The sequence below is a fragment of the Oncorhynchus mykiss genome, chromosome 21 (assembly GCF_013265735.2).
Source record: "Oncorhynchus mykiss isolate Arlee chromosome 21, USDA_OmykA_1.1, whole genome shotgun sequence".
Classification (NCBI taxonomy): Eukaryota; Metazoa; Chordata; class Actinopteri; order Salmoniformes; family Salmonidae; genus Oncorhynchus; species Oncorhynchus mykiss.
The window spans coordinates 24,247,543-24,267,698 of NC_048585.1; the positions used below are offsets into that span (position 1 = coordinate 24,247,543).

The window sequence follows — 20,156 nt, forward strand, 5'->3', positions numbered from 1 at the left end:
TAGGTTGTAGTTATTATAGGAATTATAGGACAATTTCTCTCGACTTACGATTTTTATTTCATATACCTTTTGACTATTGGGTGTTCTTATAGGCACTTTAGTATTGCCAGTGTAACAGTATAGCTTCCGTCCCTCTCCTTGCCCCTACCTGGGCTCGAACCAGGAACACATCGACAACAGCCACCCTCGAAGCAGCGTTACCCATGCAGAGCAAGGGGGAAAACCACTCCAAGTCTCAGAGCGAGTGACGTTTGAAACGCTATTAGCGCGCACCTCACTAACTAGCTAGCCATTTCACATCGGTTACACCAGCCTAATCTCAGGAGTTTATAGGCTTGAAGTAATAAACAGCTCAATGCTTGAAGCACAGTGACGAGCTGCTGGTAAAATGTACAAAAGTGCTGTTTGAATGAATGCTTACGAGCCTGCTGGTGCATACCATCGCTCAGTCAGACTGCTCTATCAAATCATAGACTTAGTTATAACACAATAACACACAAAAATACAAGCCTTAGGTCATTAATATGGTCGAATACGGAAACTATCATCTCGAAAACAAGACGTTTATTCTTTGTGAAATACGGAACCGTTCCATAAGTCTAAATATTGCTGTTACATTGCACAACCTTCAATGTTATGTCATACTTACGTAAAATTCTGGCAAATTAGGTGGCCCAAACTGTTGCATATACACTGACTCTGCGTGCCATGAACGCAAGAGAAGTGACACAATTTCACCTGGTTAATATTGCCTGCTAACCTGGATTTCTTTTAGCAAAATATGCAGGTTTAAAAATAAACTGCTCAAAAAAATAAAGGGAACACTTAAACAACACAATGTAACTCCAAGTCAATCACACTTCTGTGAAATCAAACTGTCCACTTAGGAAGCAACACTGATTGACAATACATCTCACATGCTGTTGTGCAAATGGAATAGACAAATGGAATAGACAACAGTTGGAAATAGGCAATTAGCAAGACACCCCCAATAAAGGAATGGTTCTGCAGGTGATGACCACAGACCACTTCTCAGTTCCTATGCTTCCTGGCTGGTGTTTTGGTCACTTTTGAATGCTGGCGGTGCTTTCACTCTAGTGGTAGCATGAGACGGAGTCTACAACCCACACAAGTGGCTCAGGTAGTGCAGCTCATCCAGGATGGCACATCAATGCGAGATGTGGCAAGAAGGTTTGCTGTGTCTATCAGCGTAGTGTCCAGAGCATGGAGGCGCTACCAGGAGACAGGCCAGTACACCAGGAGACGTGGAGGAGGCCGTAGGAGGGCAACAACCCAGCAGCAGGACCGCTACCTCCGCCTTTGTGCAAGGAGGAGCAGGAGGAGCACTGCCAGAGCCCTGCAAAATGACCTCCAGCAGGCCACAAATGTGCATGTGTCTGCTCAAACGGTCAGAAACAGACTCCATGAGGGTGGTATGAGGGCCCGACGTCCACAGGTGGGGGTTGGGCTGTGCAAGACGTTTGGCATTTGCCAGAGAACACCAAGATTGGCAAATTTGCCACTCTTCACAGATGAAAGCAGGTTCACACTAAACACATATGACAGACGTGACAGAGTCTGGAGACACAGTGGAGAACGTTCTGCTGCCTGCAACATCCTCCAGCATGACCGGTTTGGCGGTGGGTCAGTCATGGTGTGGGGTGGCATTTCTTTGGGGGGCCGCTCAGCCCTCCATGTGCTCGCCAGAGGTAGCCTGACTGCCATTAGGTACCGAGATGAGATCCTCAGACCCATTGTGAGACCATATGCTGGTGCGGTTGGCCCTGGGTTCCTCCTAATGCCAGACAATGCTAGACCTCATGTGGCTGGAGTGTGTCAGCAGTTCCTGCAAGAGGAAGGCATTGATGCTATGGACTGGCCCGCCCGTTCCCCAGACCTGAATCCAATTGAGCACATCTGGGACATCATGTCTCGCTCCAACCAACAACGCCACGTTGCACCACAGACTATCCAGGAGTTGGCGGATGCTTTAGTCCAGGTCTGGGAGGAGATCCCTCAGGAGACCATCCGCCACCTCATCAGGAGCATGCCCAGGTGTTGTAAGGAGGTCATACAGGCACGTGGAGGCCACACACACTACTGAGCCTCATTTTGACTTTTTTAAGGACATTACATCAAAGTTGGATCAGCCTGTAGTGTGGTTTTCCACTTTAATTTTGAGTGTGACTCCAAATCCAGACCTCCATGGGTTGATAAATTTGATTTCCATTGATCATTTGTGTGATTTTGTTGTCAGCACATTCAACTATGTAAAGAAAAAAGTATTTAATAAGAATATTTCATTCATTCAGATCTAGGATGTGTTATTTTAGTGTTCCCTTTATTTTTTTGAGCAGTGTATATACACTTCTGTGTATTGATTTTAAGAAAGGCATTGATGTTTATGGTTAGGTACAGTCGTGCAACGCTTGTGCTTTTTTCACAAATGCGCTTTTGTTAAATCATCCCGCGTTTGGCGGGATTGTTGGCTGTCTTTGTTGGGAAGAAATATAGTCTTAGCAGAGTTCAATATATACTTATGTATTGATTTTAAGAAAGGCTTTGGTGTTTATGGTTAGGTACACATTGGAGCAAGACAGTCCTTTTTCGCGAATATGCACTGCATCGATTATATGCAACGCAGGACAGGCTAGATAAACTAGTAATATCATCCATGTGTAGTTATAACTAGTGATTATGATTGATTAAGTTTAATGCTAGCTAGCAACTTACCTTGGCTTCCTACTGCATTCGCGTAACATGCAGTTTCCTCGTGGAGTGCAATGTAATCAGGTGGTTAGAGCGTTGGACTAGTTAACTGTAAGGTTGCAAGATTGAATCCCCGAGCTGACAAGGTAAAAATCTGTCGTTCTGCCCCTGAACAAGGCAGTTAACCCACCGTTCCTAGGCCATCATTGAAAATAAGAATGTGTTCTTAACTGACTTGCCTAGTTAAATAAAGGTGTAAAAAAATATACATCATTAAAAATCGCCCAAACCGGTGTCCAAAAATACCGATTTCTGATTGCTATGAAAACTTGAAATCGGCCCTAATTAATCGGCCATTCCGATTAATCGGTCGACCTCTAATAACGCAGACATCCTGATGTTATACTAGGGAAATTGTATTTACAAAGCTAGTGCTTCCTTGGCCCCAAGTCAGAGCAGGTCAACTGAGACCATGGCCCAGTGAGTCCCAGGAGCCAGGATAAATCAGGGTAAATCTTCAGTGGAAATGGAGTAACTGGGCCCAGTAGTAACATTTCCCTCCATACAAACTTAGTGACCTAAAATGACCTTTGATAATAATAACGTTTCACAATAGACTACAGTTACCATAACAGACACAGTCAGGTACACACCCTGGCAGAGTGATTCCTCTGCCACAAGGTTGAGATATGCTATTAGCCTTGGGCAGTGATTGGGGTGGATAGAATAAAATCTAAATTGTATTTGTCACATGCTTCGTAAAACAGGTGTCGACTAACAGTGAAATGCTTCATTACGGGCCCTTCCCAGCAATGCAGAGAAACGTGAGAAATAGTAGAAAAAAAGTAACAGAAGGAAAACCACAATCTGCAATATTAAAGCTGACCCAGCCCCCATTAAAAAAAACACAAGGAATAAATACACAATGAATAACGTTAACTTGGCTATATAGTGCAGATAAGAGTGCTGGTTTATGGCACTGAGTACAAAGCCAGGGTGCAGGACATCCTGCATCTGGTAAAGGTGATATTACCAAGCAGAGCTGAGGGAAGGAGTCTGCCTTAAGACACAGACACAATTCAAGTGTTTGCCGGCCGAGAGTACTTAGCACTTCTGAACAAAGTGGCGGCTATAATTTGCAAAACGGACAAAAATGGCAGCAGTCAGACGCCCAGGCGGGTGGTCCCTTAAATACACTGTGTAGTCAGCAAGCAAACATTTGTGGCAGACAAACAGCACACCATACTTCGGTGCGATGTGTTTTCTTAAGCGCTTTCAGACAGCTAACAGAATGTCGCCTAGTAGCTAGCTGGCTACAGCAGGCCACTGTGTTTAGGCCAATGAGGTGCTAGCTAGCTAGCCAACCTGACATACTGTATAGCAAAGATAAATATCATCAGCTAGCTAACTTCATTTTAGCTTGTTATCTTGATGTATTTTTCATTGCAAATTAAAAACACATGCTGCAAATGCATGTGTAGATAACAGGCATGGAGGAGGTCAAACGGATTTGCCTCTTCAGCAGCCAGAAAGGGAGAGAGTAGTCTACTAGCTAGTTAGATTTTACGGGAGGTCATTATTTCTCCTAGAGGGGAAAATTATGAAGACCGACAGAGTCAACAGGAACCACAACAGGCTGCGGAGGGGAGAACGGAGCTAATGGAATGGCATCAAACACCTGCAAACCATGTGTTTAATGTATGGTAGCATTCCACCCATTCTGCTCCAGTCATTATCACAAGCCCGTCCTCCCCAATTAAGATGCCACAAACCTCCTGTGATAGCAACATAATAGTCAGGGCTGTCAGCCATAGGCCCACAGTATGATGGCATTAGTGGCCTTAGGGGCATGTGCAACGCACCCTTGTCATTGTACATCTGAAGCATAGAAAAGCTAAACACACATTGTTTGCATATTGTTAATTAAGGTCCCCCCAAAATTCTCCTGCCGACACCGCGTCTGGTGGAAAGTGCACGGTTAGTCTGTCAGTGTACATTCCGTCAGTGTACCAGAGTCATCCTACCCATCACATCCAGTGTCTCTCCTCCTCCTTTCCATCATACTCTCCCTCTTCTTATTTCCATCCCCCACTCTTCCTCAGCCTATCAGAGACCATGTGATGACTTGTCAGTGGCTGTGTGCTCAGCCAGCCATCCTGAACGGGACACTCAAGCTGACTTCCTTGACTCCCTGAGTGCTGATGGTGGAATACTAAAGTCTCACTCTGGTTCCAACATTCCCAGGTGCCATTTCAGGATATTTATGTTGCTGAGTTAGTGAAACAGAACAGGCTCTTAGGATTTCCATTAATACATGGCATGGAGGACTGACCACACACACACACACACACACACATTTAGGGATGCTTATAGTGTTTCAGAGGTATTGCTAATGGATCTCCTCTCTGCTGCTTGTTCTGTCTATGTGGGATATCACCGCTTTAAAACACTTTACAACACTCAAGTCATTGGCTCCTTCACTTCATTTAAAAAAAAAAAAAAAGAGGCCTTTCACTATAGTATTGCATAGAGAATCATGGAAGAGCATGTATGCACACACCCACTGCACAAAAACAAACCACTGTTCAAATAAACATGGTTGTCATAACAATAGTCTCTATGTACTGGACAACAGAGCCTAGAAGCCTGCAATGTAATGAAGCTTACCATGACAATATACACTACCGTTCAAAAGATTTGGGTCACTTAGAAATGTCCTTGTGTTTGAAAGAAAAGCACATTTTTTTGTCCATTAAAATAACATCAAATTGATCAGAAATACAGTGTAGACATTGTTAATGTTGTAATTGACTCTTGTAGCTGGAAACGGCAGATTTTTAAACGGAATATCTACATAGGTAGATATTCGGTGCACAACTGAGCAAGAGGACTAAGAGTACTACTCCCTTCACAGAACAGCACAAACTGTCTCTAACCAGAATGGAAAGAGTGGGAGGCCCGGTGCACAACTGAGCAAGAGGGCAAGTACATTAGAGTGTCTAGTTTTAGAAACAGACACCTCACAAGTCCTCAAATGGCAGCTTCCTCCCGGAGTCACCTCTTCACGTTTGAGGTTGATACTGGTGTTTTGCGGGTACTATTTAACAAAGCTGCCAGTTGAGGACTTGTGAGGTGTCTGTTTCTAAAACTAGACACTAATGTACTTGCCCTCTTGCTCAGTTGTGCACCGGGCCTCCCACTCTTTCCATTCTGGTTAGAGACAGTTTGTGCTGTTCTGTGAAGGGAGTAGTACACAGCGTTGTACGATATCTTCAGTTTCTTGGTAATTTCTCGCATGGAATAGCCTTCATTTCTCAGAACAAGAATAGTCTGACGAGTTATAGAATAAAGTACTTTGTTGCTGGCCATTTTGAGCCTGTAATCGAACCCACAAATGCTAATGCTCCAGATACTCAACTAGTCTAAAGGCCAGTGTTATTGCTTCTTTAATCAGAAAAAAAAAAATTCAGCTGTGATAACATAATTGCAAAAGGGTTTTCTAATGATCAATTAGCCTTTTAAAATGATAAACTTGGATTAGCTAACACAACGTGCCATTGGAACACAGGAATGATGGTTGATGATAATGGGCCTTTGTACGCCTATGTAGATATTCCATAAAGAACCTGCTGTTTCCAGCTACAATAGTCATTTACAAGATTAACAATGTCGACACTGTATTTCTGATCAATTTGATGTTATTTTAATGGACAACATTTTTTAACCAGGAAACAATAGGCAGGCAACTGTCTGCAAGTCTAAAACATTCAAAGGGACCTGGTCCCTAGAAAGGTCTGTGCTACAAAGGTGTACCAGGCTTGGCCAGCACAGGGTGGCACCAGGTACTAGAGCAATGTCAATGACATGGTCAGATAAATGATTAAACATTACGGTTTGCCTTACAGTGACAATCAGCAGTTGAAACAATAGTTTTTTCGGTAATAATATGCGGGATGGGGCTGAAAAAAATGCAACCGCTCTCAAATTCATAGACAGATATGGAAGGACTGACCATCTGTGATATCAACATTATAGTTACAACCATGTTGAGGATATATAGTGTTTTACTTTGTTTACAAACACTGGCGTAAAACAAGCATATATTTGGGGTTCTGATGGGGTACGACAGTTTAACTAAGCTTATGAGTCTTTTATAAGTTACATTCTTCACGAATCAATTGGTACTAAGTATATAATTCATTTGTTAATCAAAAAATGATGTAGCAACTGCAGATTACCCCTTTAAAGTGGCTGTTGCTATTGGTTTTGGCATTTACCTATGATTTTGCTACTGTTATTCTCAAAACCTACATTTTTGGTGAGCGGTGGCACAACAGGAGCCCTTGCATAATCCTTAGTTAATTCTCCCTGTAGGTGAAAGTTGAACCATTTAGAGTATGGTTGATGGGAAAAGAAGGCCCTGGAGGTACTATCAACATTTACAGTAGAGGGTGTTAACTGCAAACACAAACAAAATTATGATGATTTGAAATATGAAATCATAGCTACAGTTCTGGAGAGGCAGTTGGCAGCAGCATGTCAAAATTAAAGTTTGCCTATGCCTGGTGAACTTTTAACATGCAGATATTTTCATGAGTGAGGTTTGCAGGCCATTGATCAGTAGGTCCCACCTGCGAGAGGCCCAGTGACACACTAAGTGTGACACGGTGGAGGTGAAGTGAAACTATGAGCAGGTGATGTTTATTTTGGTCCGTGGTCACAAGGTGAGAAAGTTAGCGGATGTTAGGTGTTGACCGGGTGGTTCTGCTCTTCCAGAGAAGAGGAAATGTCTCACACAGTACTGTAGCGCTTCCCCTAGCATCACAAGGTAGAAGTAGCCACTAGACAGTACTCTAGCACTTCCCCTAGCATCACAAGGTAGAAGTAGCCACTAGACAGTACTGTAGCGCTTCCCCTAGCATCACAAGGTAGAAGTATCCACTAGACGGTACTGTAATGCTTCCCCTAGCGTCCCAAGGTAGAAGTAACCTCTTGACACCTGACGTGTTGGTAGCAGCCCTGACCATAGTTCTAAGTTCTTTAGACCTCCCCCTTAGAAAGAAAGCTGACATGGAGATTGCCTGTATAGAGACCATAGTAACCTGTAGAGAGCATAGTAACCTGTATAGACATCATAGTAACCTAAGTTCTAACTCCTGGTCCTAACTCCAGGGTACCCACAGGGACTGTGCAGGCTTTTGTTCCAGCATTGCACTAACACAACTGATTCCACTAATCATCAAAAGCCCAGTTGATTCATTGAATCAGGTGTGTTACAGGCAGGAACTCTCAAAACTGGGCTCTTGGGCCTAAATTAGATATGGTGAGAGACCCTGATTGTCTTGGCTCAGGCACAACTATGTGAGCTTATCAACAGTGAAACCTCAGCAGAGTGAGTCTGGGCCAACGTGGACAGTCAGGTAGACTAGACTTTAGTTGTCTTTTGGGTGACGAAGTAACAGAGTCTGATGTAAGAGCAGGGTTTCCTTGCAGAGCATTCAGACTGGAGTGTGACTGGAATGTGAACTGAGCCGAGCAGCGTGAGGGAATATCAGACACACTACTATCAGCAGGACATGCTGTTGGGTAAAAACTACTGGAGGTGGAGAAAGAGAGGAAGGGAGTGGGGTAGATAGGTGGAGAAAGGTGAGAGGTAAGAAACTGGTGAAGCAGGGACGGAGTTGAAGTTGGGAAGGGGTCCTATGCTGACAAGGTGCTGAGATGGTGGCCTTAGATCAGGGTTTCCCAAACTGCCCCAGGACCCTTTGTTTTAGCCCTAGCACCACACAGCTGAGTCAATTAATCAAAGCTTGACGATGTGCTGGTTATTTGAATAAGCTGCGTAGTGCTAGGGCAAAAGCCAAAATGTGCACCGGGGGGGCCTAGGACTGAGTTTGGAAAACCCGGTCTTAGATGACCATGAAACACCGAGTGATCTTGGAGGATATACAAGTTGGAATAGTGACTGGCTGTAGACTGAAAATGATCATGGTCTTGGATGGACAGTCAAGGGTATTACTGCACTATTGGAGCTAGGAACATAAGCATTTTGCTACACCCGCGATAACATCTACTAAATGTGAATGACCAATCAAATTAGATTTGATGGAAGGCTGATAACGGCTCTCTGTGCGTGTTGTGTTCTTGGCATCAGAACAGACAACAGCTTCTCGCTTTCGTCTCCAAACCACCATGATGTGACAGCTCGTTACCATGGTTACTGCAACTGACAGGTTAAATTAACACACTGTGTGTGTGTCTGCATGGTGACAGGAGGGGAGCTGCTCTGGTGCCTGCCTTCACATTACATCACTTATCCTTAGCACATAGGTCATGATTTTATCTAATCTTCATAGTTTCAACATCAAATATGTATCGACCCGATTTTTAAAAAAGACAGCAGGACACTAACAAGGTTAGCGTGACATGGTTACTGCACTGTGCAGCTCTGCATTTTTCAGGCTCCTGAGGCCAAACCACACATGGCCAGAGAAGTGGATCCATTACAGGCCCGATGCACAATGCACTCTTTCTCCCTCGCACACATAAACAACATGATATCATTTTCAAGCCTATCACCACACCCACTGTCCTCTCTCTATGCTGCACACACACACACTGTGTTGATGTGTAATATGAATAAGTGAGAGTCACTCTCTCTGATTAAAAGCAGCAGTGCAGGCCCAGACCTCTACTTGGCTCAGAGACACTGGGTGGGATGCAATGTGACTGGTCACTGGAGAGTATGGCAACAAATAAATAAATAAATAAATAAATAAATAAATAAATCGAATCCAAATATCTCTATAATGTTTTGTTTTTTCCCAGAATTTGTAAATAGTAGTCAGCAGGGAAAAAAAATAATCACTAGGCAAAAAAAAGATTAGCCCAATCCATTTTAAAGCAATCTCTACCAGCAACCAACACTGGCTTGCAGACAGACCAAAAAGGGAAACCGCCATTTCTTTGTGGGAAAAAACACATCCTTCATGCTAAACTTATAGCCCTCTCTGTCAGCCCCCTCCCCAAACCCCCAAAACAAAAACACAGCCTTTCAAGGATAAGAAATACGAGAGCGAGAGAGAAGGTTGTCCCCCAAATGGCACCCTATGTAGGTAACCCGAAATGCACGTCCTGGTCAAAAGTTGTGCACTACATAGAGAATATGGTACCATTCAGACAAGAGAGATGTGGCCAACAAGTATTCACTTTAACTTTTCCCTTTTTGTTTTGCAGCAAAACAGTCACTGTTCACCTCCAAATATGGTCAACTGATAAACATATATATTTTTTTTAATTACTCGCTTTCTTTGCAGTCGTCTGCGCTTGTCTCTGAGGTCTATTTCCTTCTCCTCCTACTCTACTACTTTCTGGCAATGACCACCAACACACACACACGTGTAAACTTTCCAATGAATCTAAGCACTGTGATGTCAGAGGTCAGACTTTTTTCTAATACCAAACTAAGTGCCTGTTCTGTATCAGACTTCTCCATTTGATCCCCTGTCTTTTCTACATTACCGGTATGGAAATACAGCAGCCTACAGTATCTACCTGCCCTGTCTCAAAGCCCTTAGTGCCCTGGTATAGAAAGAGTGTTTTGGCTTTCACTTATCTTGGACGGGGTCAGGTTTGGGGAGAACTGATCATGCAACAGTTCATAAGCGTCACATTCCTTGTGGAGCATGGCACACACACACACATTGAACTACTCACGCACAACACACTCCTGGCCAGCCAGCAGCAGCAGCACAGTCTGTTAGGTGACAAGCTACTAAACTAGTGTTGCCCACATAGCACATTTACATCACAGCTGTATGCAGACAGACTAGGGGGGAAAGGATCCAAATATCTCCAACTTTAATCAGTGACAATCTTCAGCATGTTAGCACAGTGCTATGCTATGCTAACGGCAATAGCCTACAGTTTTTAGGCCTGTAGTGGTCAGTGACTTCTAGAGCAGGGATCATCAACAAGGCTAGGGCGGTATACCATATATACCCTATACCGAGGTATTTTGAAAAAGTGACAGGATGGTTTTTCAATCTCTTTGTGAAGTTTAATAAATGTATATATTTATTGGTGCGGTCTTTAAAACTTCAGGCTAGGGTCTATTTTTCCTCCACTTCCTGTCTGACTGACATGCTCATAGTAAACTGTTGTCTGTTACTCAGGCCCAGAAGCCAGGATATGCATATCACCAACCAGAATTGTTTTGTTTTTTTGAGAGCCCATGCTCTTTCATTGGAAAGCTATGGGTCCTATGCAATTCCAGCTCCCAGATTGCAATTCCTATGGCTTCCACTAGATATCAATAGTCTTTGTTCAAGGTTTCAAGCTTGTTTCTTTTTGAGTTTTGGTACATGGAGTCAGAGTTGGAAATCAGTCTTGTGCGCACGCGCGATGAAGAGGATGCACACTTGCTAATTTAGCTTTTCTATTGAACATACTTCTTTCCGTATGAAATACTATAGTTTAATTACATTTTAGGGTACCCGAGGATTGAATAGAAATGTATTTTGACTTGTTTTAACTTCTTATGGCTTGGGGGCAGTATTTCGACATCTGGATGAGAAGTGTGCCAAAAGTAAACTGCCTATTAGTCAGGCCCAGAAGCTAGGATATGCATATGGTAGAAGTGGATAGAAAACACTCTAAAGTTTCCAAAACTGTTCAAATAATATCTGTGAGTATAACATAACTAATATGGCGGGCAAAAACCTGAGGAAAATCCATCCAGGAAGTGGGATTTTTGTTTTTATGCGGGTACTTTTCAATTTAATGCCTATAGAGAACCTAATGGGTTCGGACCCAGATTGCAGTTCCTATGGCTTCCACTAGATGTCAACAGTCTTTAGACATTGTTTCTGGCTTGTTTTCTGAAAAATGAAGAAGAATGAGACTTTTCTGTCAGTGGATTGAGGAAGAATGCAGAGCTGGTTTTTCCTTTCTATTGAATACGCTATTGTTCAGTTGAAATATTATCGATTATTTAGACAATTGACAACCTGAGGATTAATTATAAACATTGACATGTTTCAACGAACTTTACCGGTACTATTAGAATGTATTCGTCTGCATGTTTTGACCGCCGTTTTGTTCAGTGGATTACTGAACAAAACGTGCAAACCTACCTGAGTTTTTGGGATATAAAAGAGGGACAAAACAAACATTTGTGTAGCTGGGACTCGTGACTGCAACTATATGAAGATCTTCAAAGGTAAGTGATTATTTCTGACTTTTGTAATTCCTTTACTTGGTTGTAAAATGCTTGTATGCTTTTGTAAGCGGGGCGCTGTGCTCAGATAATCGCATGGTATGCTTTCGCCGTAAAGCCTTTTTGAAATCTGCGGCTGGATTAACAAGAAGTTCATCTTTAAACCGATGTATAACACTTGTATTTTTTATTTATGTTTAGTATGACCATTTCTGTATTTTGAATTTGGCGCTCTGCAATTTCACCAGATGTTGTTGAGGTGAGTCGCTTGCAGAACGCCTGCGCCAGAGAGGTTAACAAAGTTTAGCGGTAGCTTTTTGGATTCCTTTCTCTGCATGTTGAACGAGTGGATTACTCAAATCGATGGCACCAACTAAACAGACTTTTTGTGGTATAAAGAAGAATTTTATCTAACAAAACGACCATGCATGTTGTAGCTGGGAACCTTGGGATTGCAAATCAGAGGAAGATTTTCAAAAAGTGAGTAAATATTTTATCGCCATTTGTGATTTTACAAAGCCTGTGCTGGTTGAAAAATATTTTGATGTGGGCCACCGTCCTCAAACAATCGCATGGCATGCTTTCACTGTAAAGCCTATTGTAAATCGGACAATGCAGTTAGATTAACAAGAATGTAAGCTTTTAACCGATATAAGACACTTGTATGTACCTAGATGTTTAATATCCATAATTTTTATGATTATTTATTTGAATTGTGCGCCCTCCAATTTCACCGGAAGTTGACGACAGGTGTCCCGCTCACAGGACGCCTGGCCCTAAGTTAACAGAGAACAGAGTGACTATGGGGAGAGCTGTTACACAGGGCATTGACCACGGAGATTGGCCACAACAGATAGAAGGCCTATGGCTTAATGCCCATGTTGTCGTCTCCCAATGAGTGGGACATGGGTGGATGGCTCATAAAATTCAAACAATAGATTTACAGCAATCAAACTTATCAAACCCCTCTCCCTACCCTTCACTTAAAGCAAGTAAACTGAGGGATAGAAGATTCACTCATTAGGGCTGGGAATTGCCAGGGACCTCACGATACGATATTATCACTAAATAAGTGCCGATGCGATATGTATTGCAATTCTCACAATTCTATTGTATTGAGGTCTATGATGTGAAGTCGTTTGTGGTGACGAAGGGCAGGATATAGCATCCATAACAATATTGCGATATGTAACTAGGGCTGGGCGATATGGCAAATAAATTATCACAATATCTTTATATTTTTTCATTCAATAACGATAATTAGCGTTGGGCCAGTAACCGAAAGGATGCCAGATCGAATCCCCGAGCTGACAAAATCTATCCTTCTACCCCTGAACAAGGCAGTTAACCCACTGTTCCCCGATAGGCCGTCATTGTAAATAAGAAGTTGTTCTTAACTAACTTGCCTAGTTAAATAAAGGTGACATTTTTTTAATTATGTGAGCTACACATAAAATTATACTTCAAGGAAAAATTGTCCATGTTTGCGGCCAGGGAGCACGTACCTGGGGTCAATTAAATTGATAAGCATCTTGAAACCTTCCTTTTCGACTGTGCTAATTGGTAGCATGTCCAATGCAATGCATAATAGCATTTGTGATGTCTGTCTTTTCGAGGTTTGCTTGCAAACATCCCTAGATTGGCTGGTGCTTGATGGGCGTTTATAAATACCAAGGCGCAAACTCAAACTTTCTGCATGTTCCAAAGAGTGATTTTGCTTCAGATGTTGAAAAAGGTTTGACGTATTACCAGACTTTGTAGCCACCTGTCTACGGAACAATTTACATCGAACATTGATTGCTCTGCTCTTTGACGGACTTCAAAAAGCCAAACCACTTCCAAATTACTGAAACAGTTTAACCCTTTTAATCAATCATTTCTTCGTTGGAAGCTGTTTTTTTCTCCATGGCTATCACTGCCACTGTTTTCGCCTACATCACTCATTTTTCGTGGTTAATAGTGGCTACTCCATCACTCGAGGAGCTAAGTGGTTTTTAGTGGGCGTATACCTATCCACGTGCATATGGTCACTTCTCTCATCGTTACTGCTTACATTACATGAGGACGTGCAAATTCACGAGCATCATGCTCTCTCCCTTCTCTGTGTAAAGAAATTTGACTGCAACCAAACACAGCACACACAAATTGTACCAGGAGGCAGGACAGAAAACAGACTGCATTTCCCTGTCATCGCTCGCTTTGTGACTGACAGGCACCTATCCTATCATTAGATCACTAGAAGATGCAGATCTTTCTTTCTAGCGGGCGATGGCTTGACGGACTAGAGATTTGAAACTTAAATGAAAAGTAGCCTACTTAATACAATGGCAACAGTAAACAGGTCGTCCCCCACGAATGATGCAACGGCCCCCTTCGGGACAATCCTTGTAATTTGGTAAATTACAAATCTCTATGGCATGATGCATCATTCTTTAGGTACTAGTCTGGAAAATATTGCGTCGAGAGACCGTTGTCCATAGATGCCACATATCAAGTTTGGTGCAGATCGGTCATTAGGTGCCAGAAGAGTAGTGTTTTAAGTGTTTTTCAAGAAATTCTGAACCATAATGGCAGACCTTATGGGACATTGGGATAAATGTGTTCCTTGTGAGAAGGACATCTGTACCAAATTTCATGAGTTTAGGTCCTTTCAAAGTTTGCATTTTCAATATCATTATAGCATCACCACCTGGAAAATGTGTGTAATTTTGTAAATGCCATATCTATATGGCAAGACGCATCATTCACCAAGTTTCGTCAAAATCGTGTCAGCTATCACGTGTGACTAACGTACGGACAAACGCACAAACAGCCTGCTGAAAATGAGTCTGTAACCCGCTGATTAGCCGCCGGCCGGCGCTACTGGAAAATGCTGCCAAGTAGACAGACGGGTACAGAGACACAGAGAAATGAGCCAGTGGACCACACTTTGAGGAACACAGTACATTTGCATATTAATAGACAATCATATCTGGAGTGACCTACAAGGATGGGTGCATACAAAAAACAGCAGGGGTGGGGGGTGAACAACACACAGTAATAACCTGGAACCCAGAAATCAAACAGCTTTCCCTGGGAGAGGGAAGGGGGTGGGGTTGACAACTGTTAAAAAAATAAAATAAAATGTAATCATCCATTCACCAGAGATGAATAATCATCAATCAGGATCAACCTTTTCTGGCCCAGGACCAATCAGCATTGCTTCCTCTGTCCCTTTCAACCAATCAGATGCTGTGTGCGGGATTAGGCCAAACACAGTGGGCCACCAGATTATAATTCCTTTCTTTGATGGCAACGATGAAGAAGGGGAGGGGGTCTTGGTCATAGATAAAACTGTACTGGCCTAAGAGACAATCTAGTCCCACCGCTGATATACCCTGGGGGGGATTGGAACGATTACTCCTCTAATCCCAGGCTGACTGGGAACAGGATTGCCCCAGTCCTGCCTTGAGGGGTAACAGCAGGAGGAGAGGAAGGGTGAGGGGGATAAATTCTCCAAATTCCATGGAAGACCATCAAAGCAAAGCAGGGCTGGGAATTGCCAGAGACCTCACGATAGAATAGTATCACAATATTTAGGTACCAATACAATATGTAATGTGATTCTAAACAATTGACTCCCTATTTAAAAAGTAGATTGAGAACAAGCTATGAAGGAAAAATACTGGAGTATTGGTGCAGGTACAGCCTACTAGCGCAAAAATAATATTGTGAAATTTGCAAAGCAATAAGATGTATCGTCAAATAATATCCCAATATGTAACTATTCATTTTTATCCCCATCACTAGCTTCTAGAAATGGGTCACTGGGGTCAGGCTGCAGGGCCCTGGGGCACTCGTCTGCCTCCTGAACAAGGAGCATTCATTTCAGCAGACAGACAGCGATGAAACAGTCACACGCACACACGCACACACAGCCCCGGGCTGGGGCAGGGACATAAACAAAAGTCCTTCACTAGAAGAGCAGTAGGCTTACATCCAGGTCAGAGCAGGGACCAGAGAGTCACTTTACATCATGTCTGCAGGTAGAGAAGTATCCGACCCAAGCCCTGAGAGACACCAGACCAGCCATTATTCAGTGTAGTTTCACACCGAGACAAGCAGTGTTTGTTTACAGCCTAACAGACAGGGAAGCAGTAACGTTACCAAGATACCATGGCATGACGAGTCCCATGGTAGAGACATTCTGACACACACACAGCTCTGTCCCCCTTCCAGCAGCACCCCCGTCCCCTATGAAAGACAGATTGTGAGGTCTATTTCTGGAAGCCCTGAGTGGCTGCACCCTGGCCTGCTCTAGAACCAGGGGGGGGGAGTGGTAGCCCACAGATCGAGACGAGAGGAGTGCTGGCAAGATCCCAGCACTCGTCTCTCTCATGTCCTTTTCCGCTGCAATGGTTGTTGTGGTGTTTCAGTCTCACTCTGGCGGTCTCTAAATGTAAAGCTGATTCAAATCGTCCAGCAAAACATAGGCATATCTATGCACCTGACCTAAAGAAGCATTGGGTGAATCTCCTGGCTGTCAATGACAAGAATGCTGCTCACTTGTCGATGATAGGTATTTTGTTTTATAATGAATTGGACAATACTACAGTAGGTGGCATTCTTCATGTTTCTCTCCTCTATACAGATCTGTGTACCTCTAGCTGAGCTGCATGCTGTTGTAAAGGGAGCGGAGGCACAACGCTGAGCTCTGGTCCAGGCTCTCTCACAGTGCCAGAGTTGTCACTCCTGGGTGAAAAATAACTGCTGTGCATTCTGTCTAGTCCCCCACTGCTGCATACACAAACAGTAACACTCCTCCAACTGCCTGGGAGGGAAGTAGAAAAGGGGGCAGAACGGAGAGCAGTGTGTGTTGCGGCTGATCATGGAATGAGACCTTGGCTTCCACAAAATTACATACAGCTCCCCACCCACATGAGAAAACAACCCCCCCCTCCTCTCCCAGTTTTCATAGAACACAGACACACAACAGAGGGACAACCTGGATTCTCGCTCTAAACACATCTCCCAAGAGTCCTCTCTCCTATTTCCTGTTTGGGCCGGGAGCCCCGCGGACGGAGTATCCGATTCGCCGCAGTGTTCTCAGCACAAAAGGGGACGGCTGTCAAAACAGAGCTACACAAGAAGCCCCAGTCAGGCTGACCATATCCCGGCCATTTTGGCTCCCCATGTGAAGTCTATCTGATCGATGAGAGTTTGGGTTGAGCACAACTATCAGGCTACCTGACACCTTAGTGACTAATGGGGTGTGTGAATGGGAGCTGTAGGCAGTGGTCATCAGGGCAGGGGCGTGCCCTACAACCACAACATTGACTGTAAACAGTACAGTAACAAAACCTGCCCCACAGGGTGCAGAGAGGTTTTGTTTCTCTGGATATCCTCTTCTAATAATTCAACTGATGAATGCTTTACATTGTACACTGTCGACTCTAATTCTAAGCATGGTCCCATGCAATTAAAAGGATGGGTGTTTGCAGGTAAAAGCTTTTCTCCATCACTGAATGTTATGTTGATGATGTAACCCCCCAGGAAGCATCTTCTCTAGAAATACAGTGATATTTCAACAACTCAGACAGTGGAAGTAACTTGCAAACACAGATGAGCTCACACACCCAACCTGTTAGTCAGCAGTTGTGAAACATTCCAGGCCTGTGTAAATGTGTCAGTCAAAACACAGATGAAGCAACACCTCCACATCTGTGCTTTCAGGACATGGCAGGACTACAGCTCTGTCAAAATGTCAGGGAGCACCAAGCTCTCTCTGGTATGCGAGAATGATGTCAGAAGACAATGTCATTGCCCCTGGGAGCATGTGTCAGCCTAACAGAATAAAGAGTATCAAACTGGAGTATCGATCTGATTGCAGAAGAGTGGGTAGCCACTTTAGGTAATGAGTATGGGGTCAGTGTTCAGGAACAGGGGGTAAGACTAAAATAAGCTTGTGTTGCTGAAAAGTAAAATGCATACTTTAAAGAATAAAATGTCAGATGCATATGTTGCAGCAAGTTATTTACTATGCATGTATTTATTAAGCATTGGGCTGCTGTAAAAGGGTTTCAACGACAGACAAATCATAATCCCCGAGTCTTGTTTTTTTTATTGGGTACGGAGGCCTCGTTTCTCCTTGATCACCTCAGCACTTGGGGTTTTACTGTCTGCTTCCCAGATGCTTTACAGGCCTAGTCTGCATTCAGCAGCAAGAACAGCAGGGTAGATACAGGAAGGAGAGACATTCTGCAGTGTGTGCAACATCCACATCATAACATCCTGCCACTCAACCTTGCAGGGATTGGCCCCTTCAAAGACAGACATGCATTAAATGTATGCAAAGAAAAACTAAATGTTCGTTGTCCAACCTCAACCTTCCAACCAAGAAATAAGTACACAAGCCAGTTCTTGCTTGATTTTAGACGCTGAGAACTTGTCATGCTACGATGTTTCCGCATGCTCCATCTAAATAAGTCATAAACAGAATCCATTCTATAAATAAAAGACGTTACAAGTTTCCAAATAGCTTAATATATTCATCGGATAAAGCGGCTTTAATATTTCATGGTGAACAGGCCATTATACCGCACAGATCTAGGACACCGCACAAACCGGGGGAGCGTCAGATAACAGTCCCAAACGCTCAGCGTCCGAAACACAACAGGAAGAAAACTGAGCATCTACTGGGCTCGGTTCCGGCCACTCTGGTTCAAGTGGCTTGGGGAGGGGCAAAGCCATCTAGCTTAGTCCACAAACAAAAACAGACAAAGAAAACAACCAACAATACTTTCATTTCTAAAACATAACTTAGTTTTTCACAAGCATTGGCAATAAAAAAAATAAAAAATAGTACGCTTATCAAGCAAAGATTTGCTTTGCTTCTCAGAATGACCAACTGGTCCTTATAATTTCGACCTCATCATGTAAAATATCGACACGAATGTGTGACGTTTGCTTTACTAGCTCATTCCTGTTAGCTTGGCGAGGTGACAGAAAATGGTTTTGCTTTAGTTAACAAGTTGATTTAATAAATCCGTATTAACTAGAAGTCTACTCTAACCAACGCCGCCAACAAGTCGTTAGCTAGCAAGCTAACAAGAATCCTTCACCAAGCTAGTTAGCTGGCAATTTCACTTCAATTATTCGTTTGCTAGATATGACTATGAAAATGATGAATGACAGCAAAAAAAAATGGAATGCAGACATTCACTCAAACTCTTTCCTCGTGGTTTGAAATGACACCAGACGAGAGGCCTTTGACATCCGCGATTTATAGTTCAGTGCTCTGCCGGATAAGACACCCCACTACTGTGGGACGCCGTTTTGTCCCGGCCCGTCCCCGCCTCCCTTTCCTCCGCCTCCTCATGTTTACCAGGGCTGAACCGCGGCTAATACGCCAGCATTAGCTAGCTAGCACTTAGGAAAATAGCTAGCCCAAAACTCACCTCTCTTATCGAGGTCGTAACCGACCACCACGAAGTAGTCGGCGAGCCTGGCCATCTCGGAGTTCACGGAGACAGGCCTTTATTGCGGTATCCTTTCCCTTTACCGTCGATATTCCATTCACATTCTGTTGGCGAAAGACACATCACGGGCGACAGTAGCATCCTTCCTGCTGTATCCTGCCGCCATACCGTCAGTATGCCTTGAGCTGACAGCGGAGTGTGATGAGTCTGCGCACTGGGTTACAGGGAGGGGCGCACGGCAAGAATGTCCCACGACGTCCCATTAATGAATGTAGTTGGGTGTAGATCTCTTGCAAAAAACTATAACCACTATTGCCTAGAAATGCAACACGTTGCTAGCTAGATGCTGACAATTATGTTACTGAAAACATGCAATATTTGCGGTAGAATGATTCTGAACAATTAGTGTATTTAGCATGCATCAATAACATCTTGGCTACAAGGCAAGGAAGGTACTTATGTAGTCTACCAATGCACATCAACATATCAAATAAACACGTTGAAACAAGTCTTTGACAGCCCAAATTGACTTTTTACAGTGAAAATGACAATACTGTATCATAACCTTTCTGTGCACTCACTGTCAATCTTTTTTTAAACTAGAGACCAGATCTTCCTCATATCTGTCACAAGTGTTCCCCAGCCCGCATGTCATTGCTGAAATTACTCTGGAATCAGAGGGTCTGCCAGAACTGATCAGAGGACAGCCCACAGGAATGCCTGCTTTCGCAGTGTGTGTGTGGTCAAAACAGATGGTAGCCCATTTAGTTGAA

At 43.4% G+C, this 20,156-nt stretch overlaps 1 protein-coding gene across 11 annotated transcripts in view; it reads right to left on the bottom strand.

The window, feature by feature from the left end:
- The window catches only part of LOC110500094 (SET binding factor 1), a 75,506-nt gene extending 55,884 nt beyond the window's left edge, over window positions 1-19,622 (bottom strand). For all 11 annotated transcript variants that reach the window (XM_036957378.1, XM_036957377.1, XM_036957376.1 and 8 more), the window contains exon 1: window positions 19,363-19,622. In XM_036957378.1, the coding sequence (XP_036813273.1) occupies window positions 19,363-19,417 (55 nt within the window). In that variant the 5' untranslated portion in view covers window positions 19,418-19,622. The remainder of the gene's footprint in view (window positions 1-19,362) is intronic.
- Window positions 19,623-20,156: the final 534 nt, after the last annotated feature.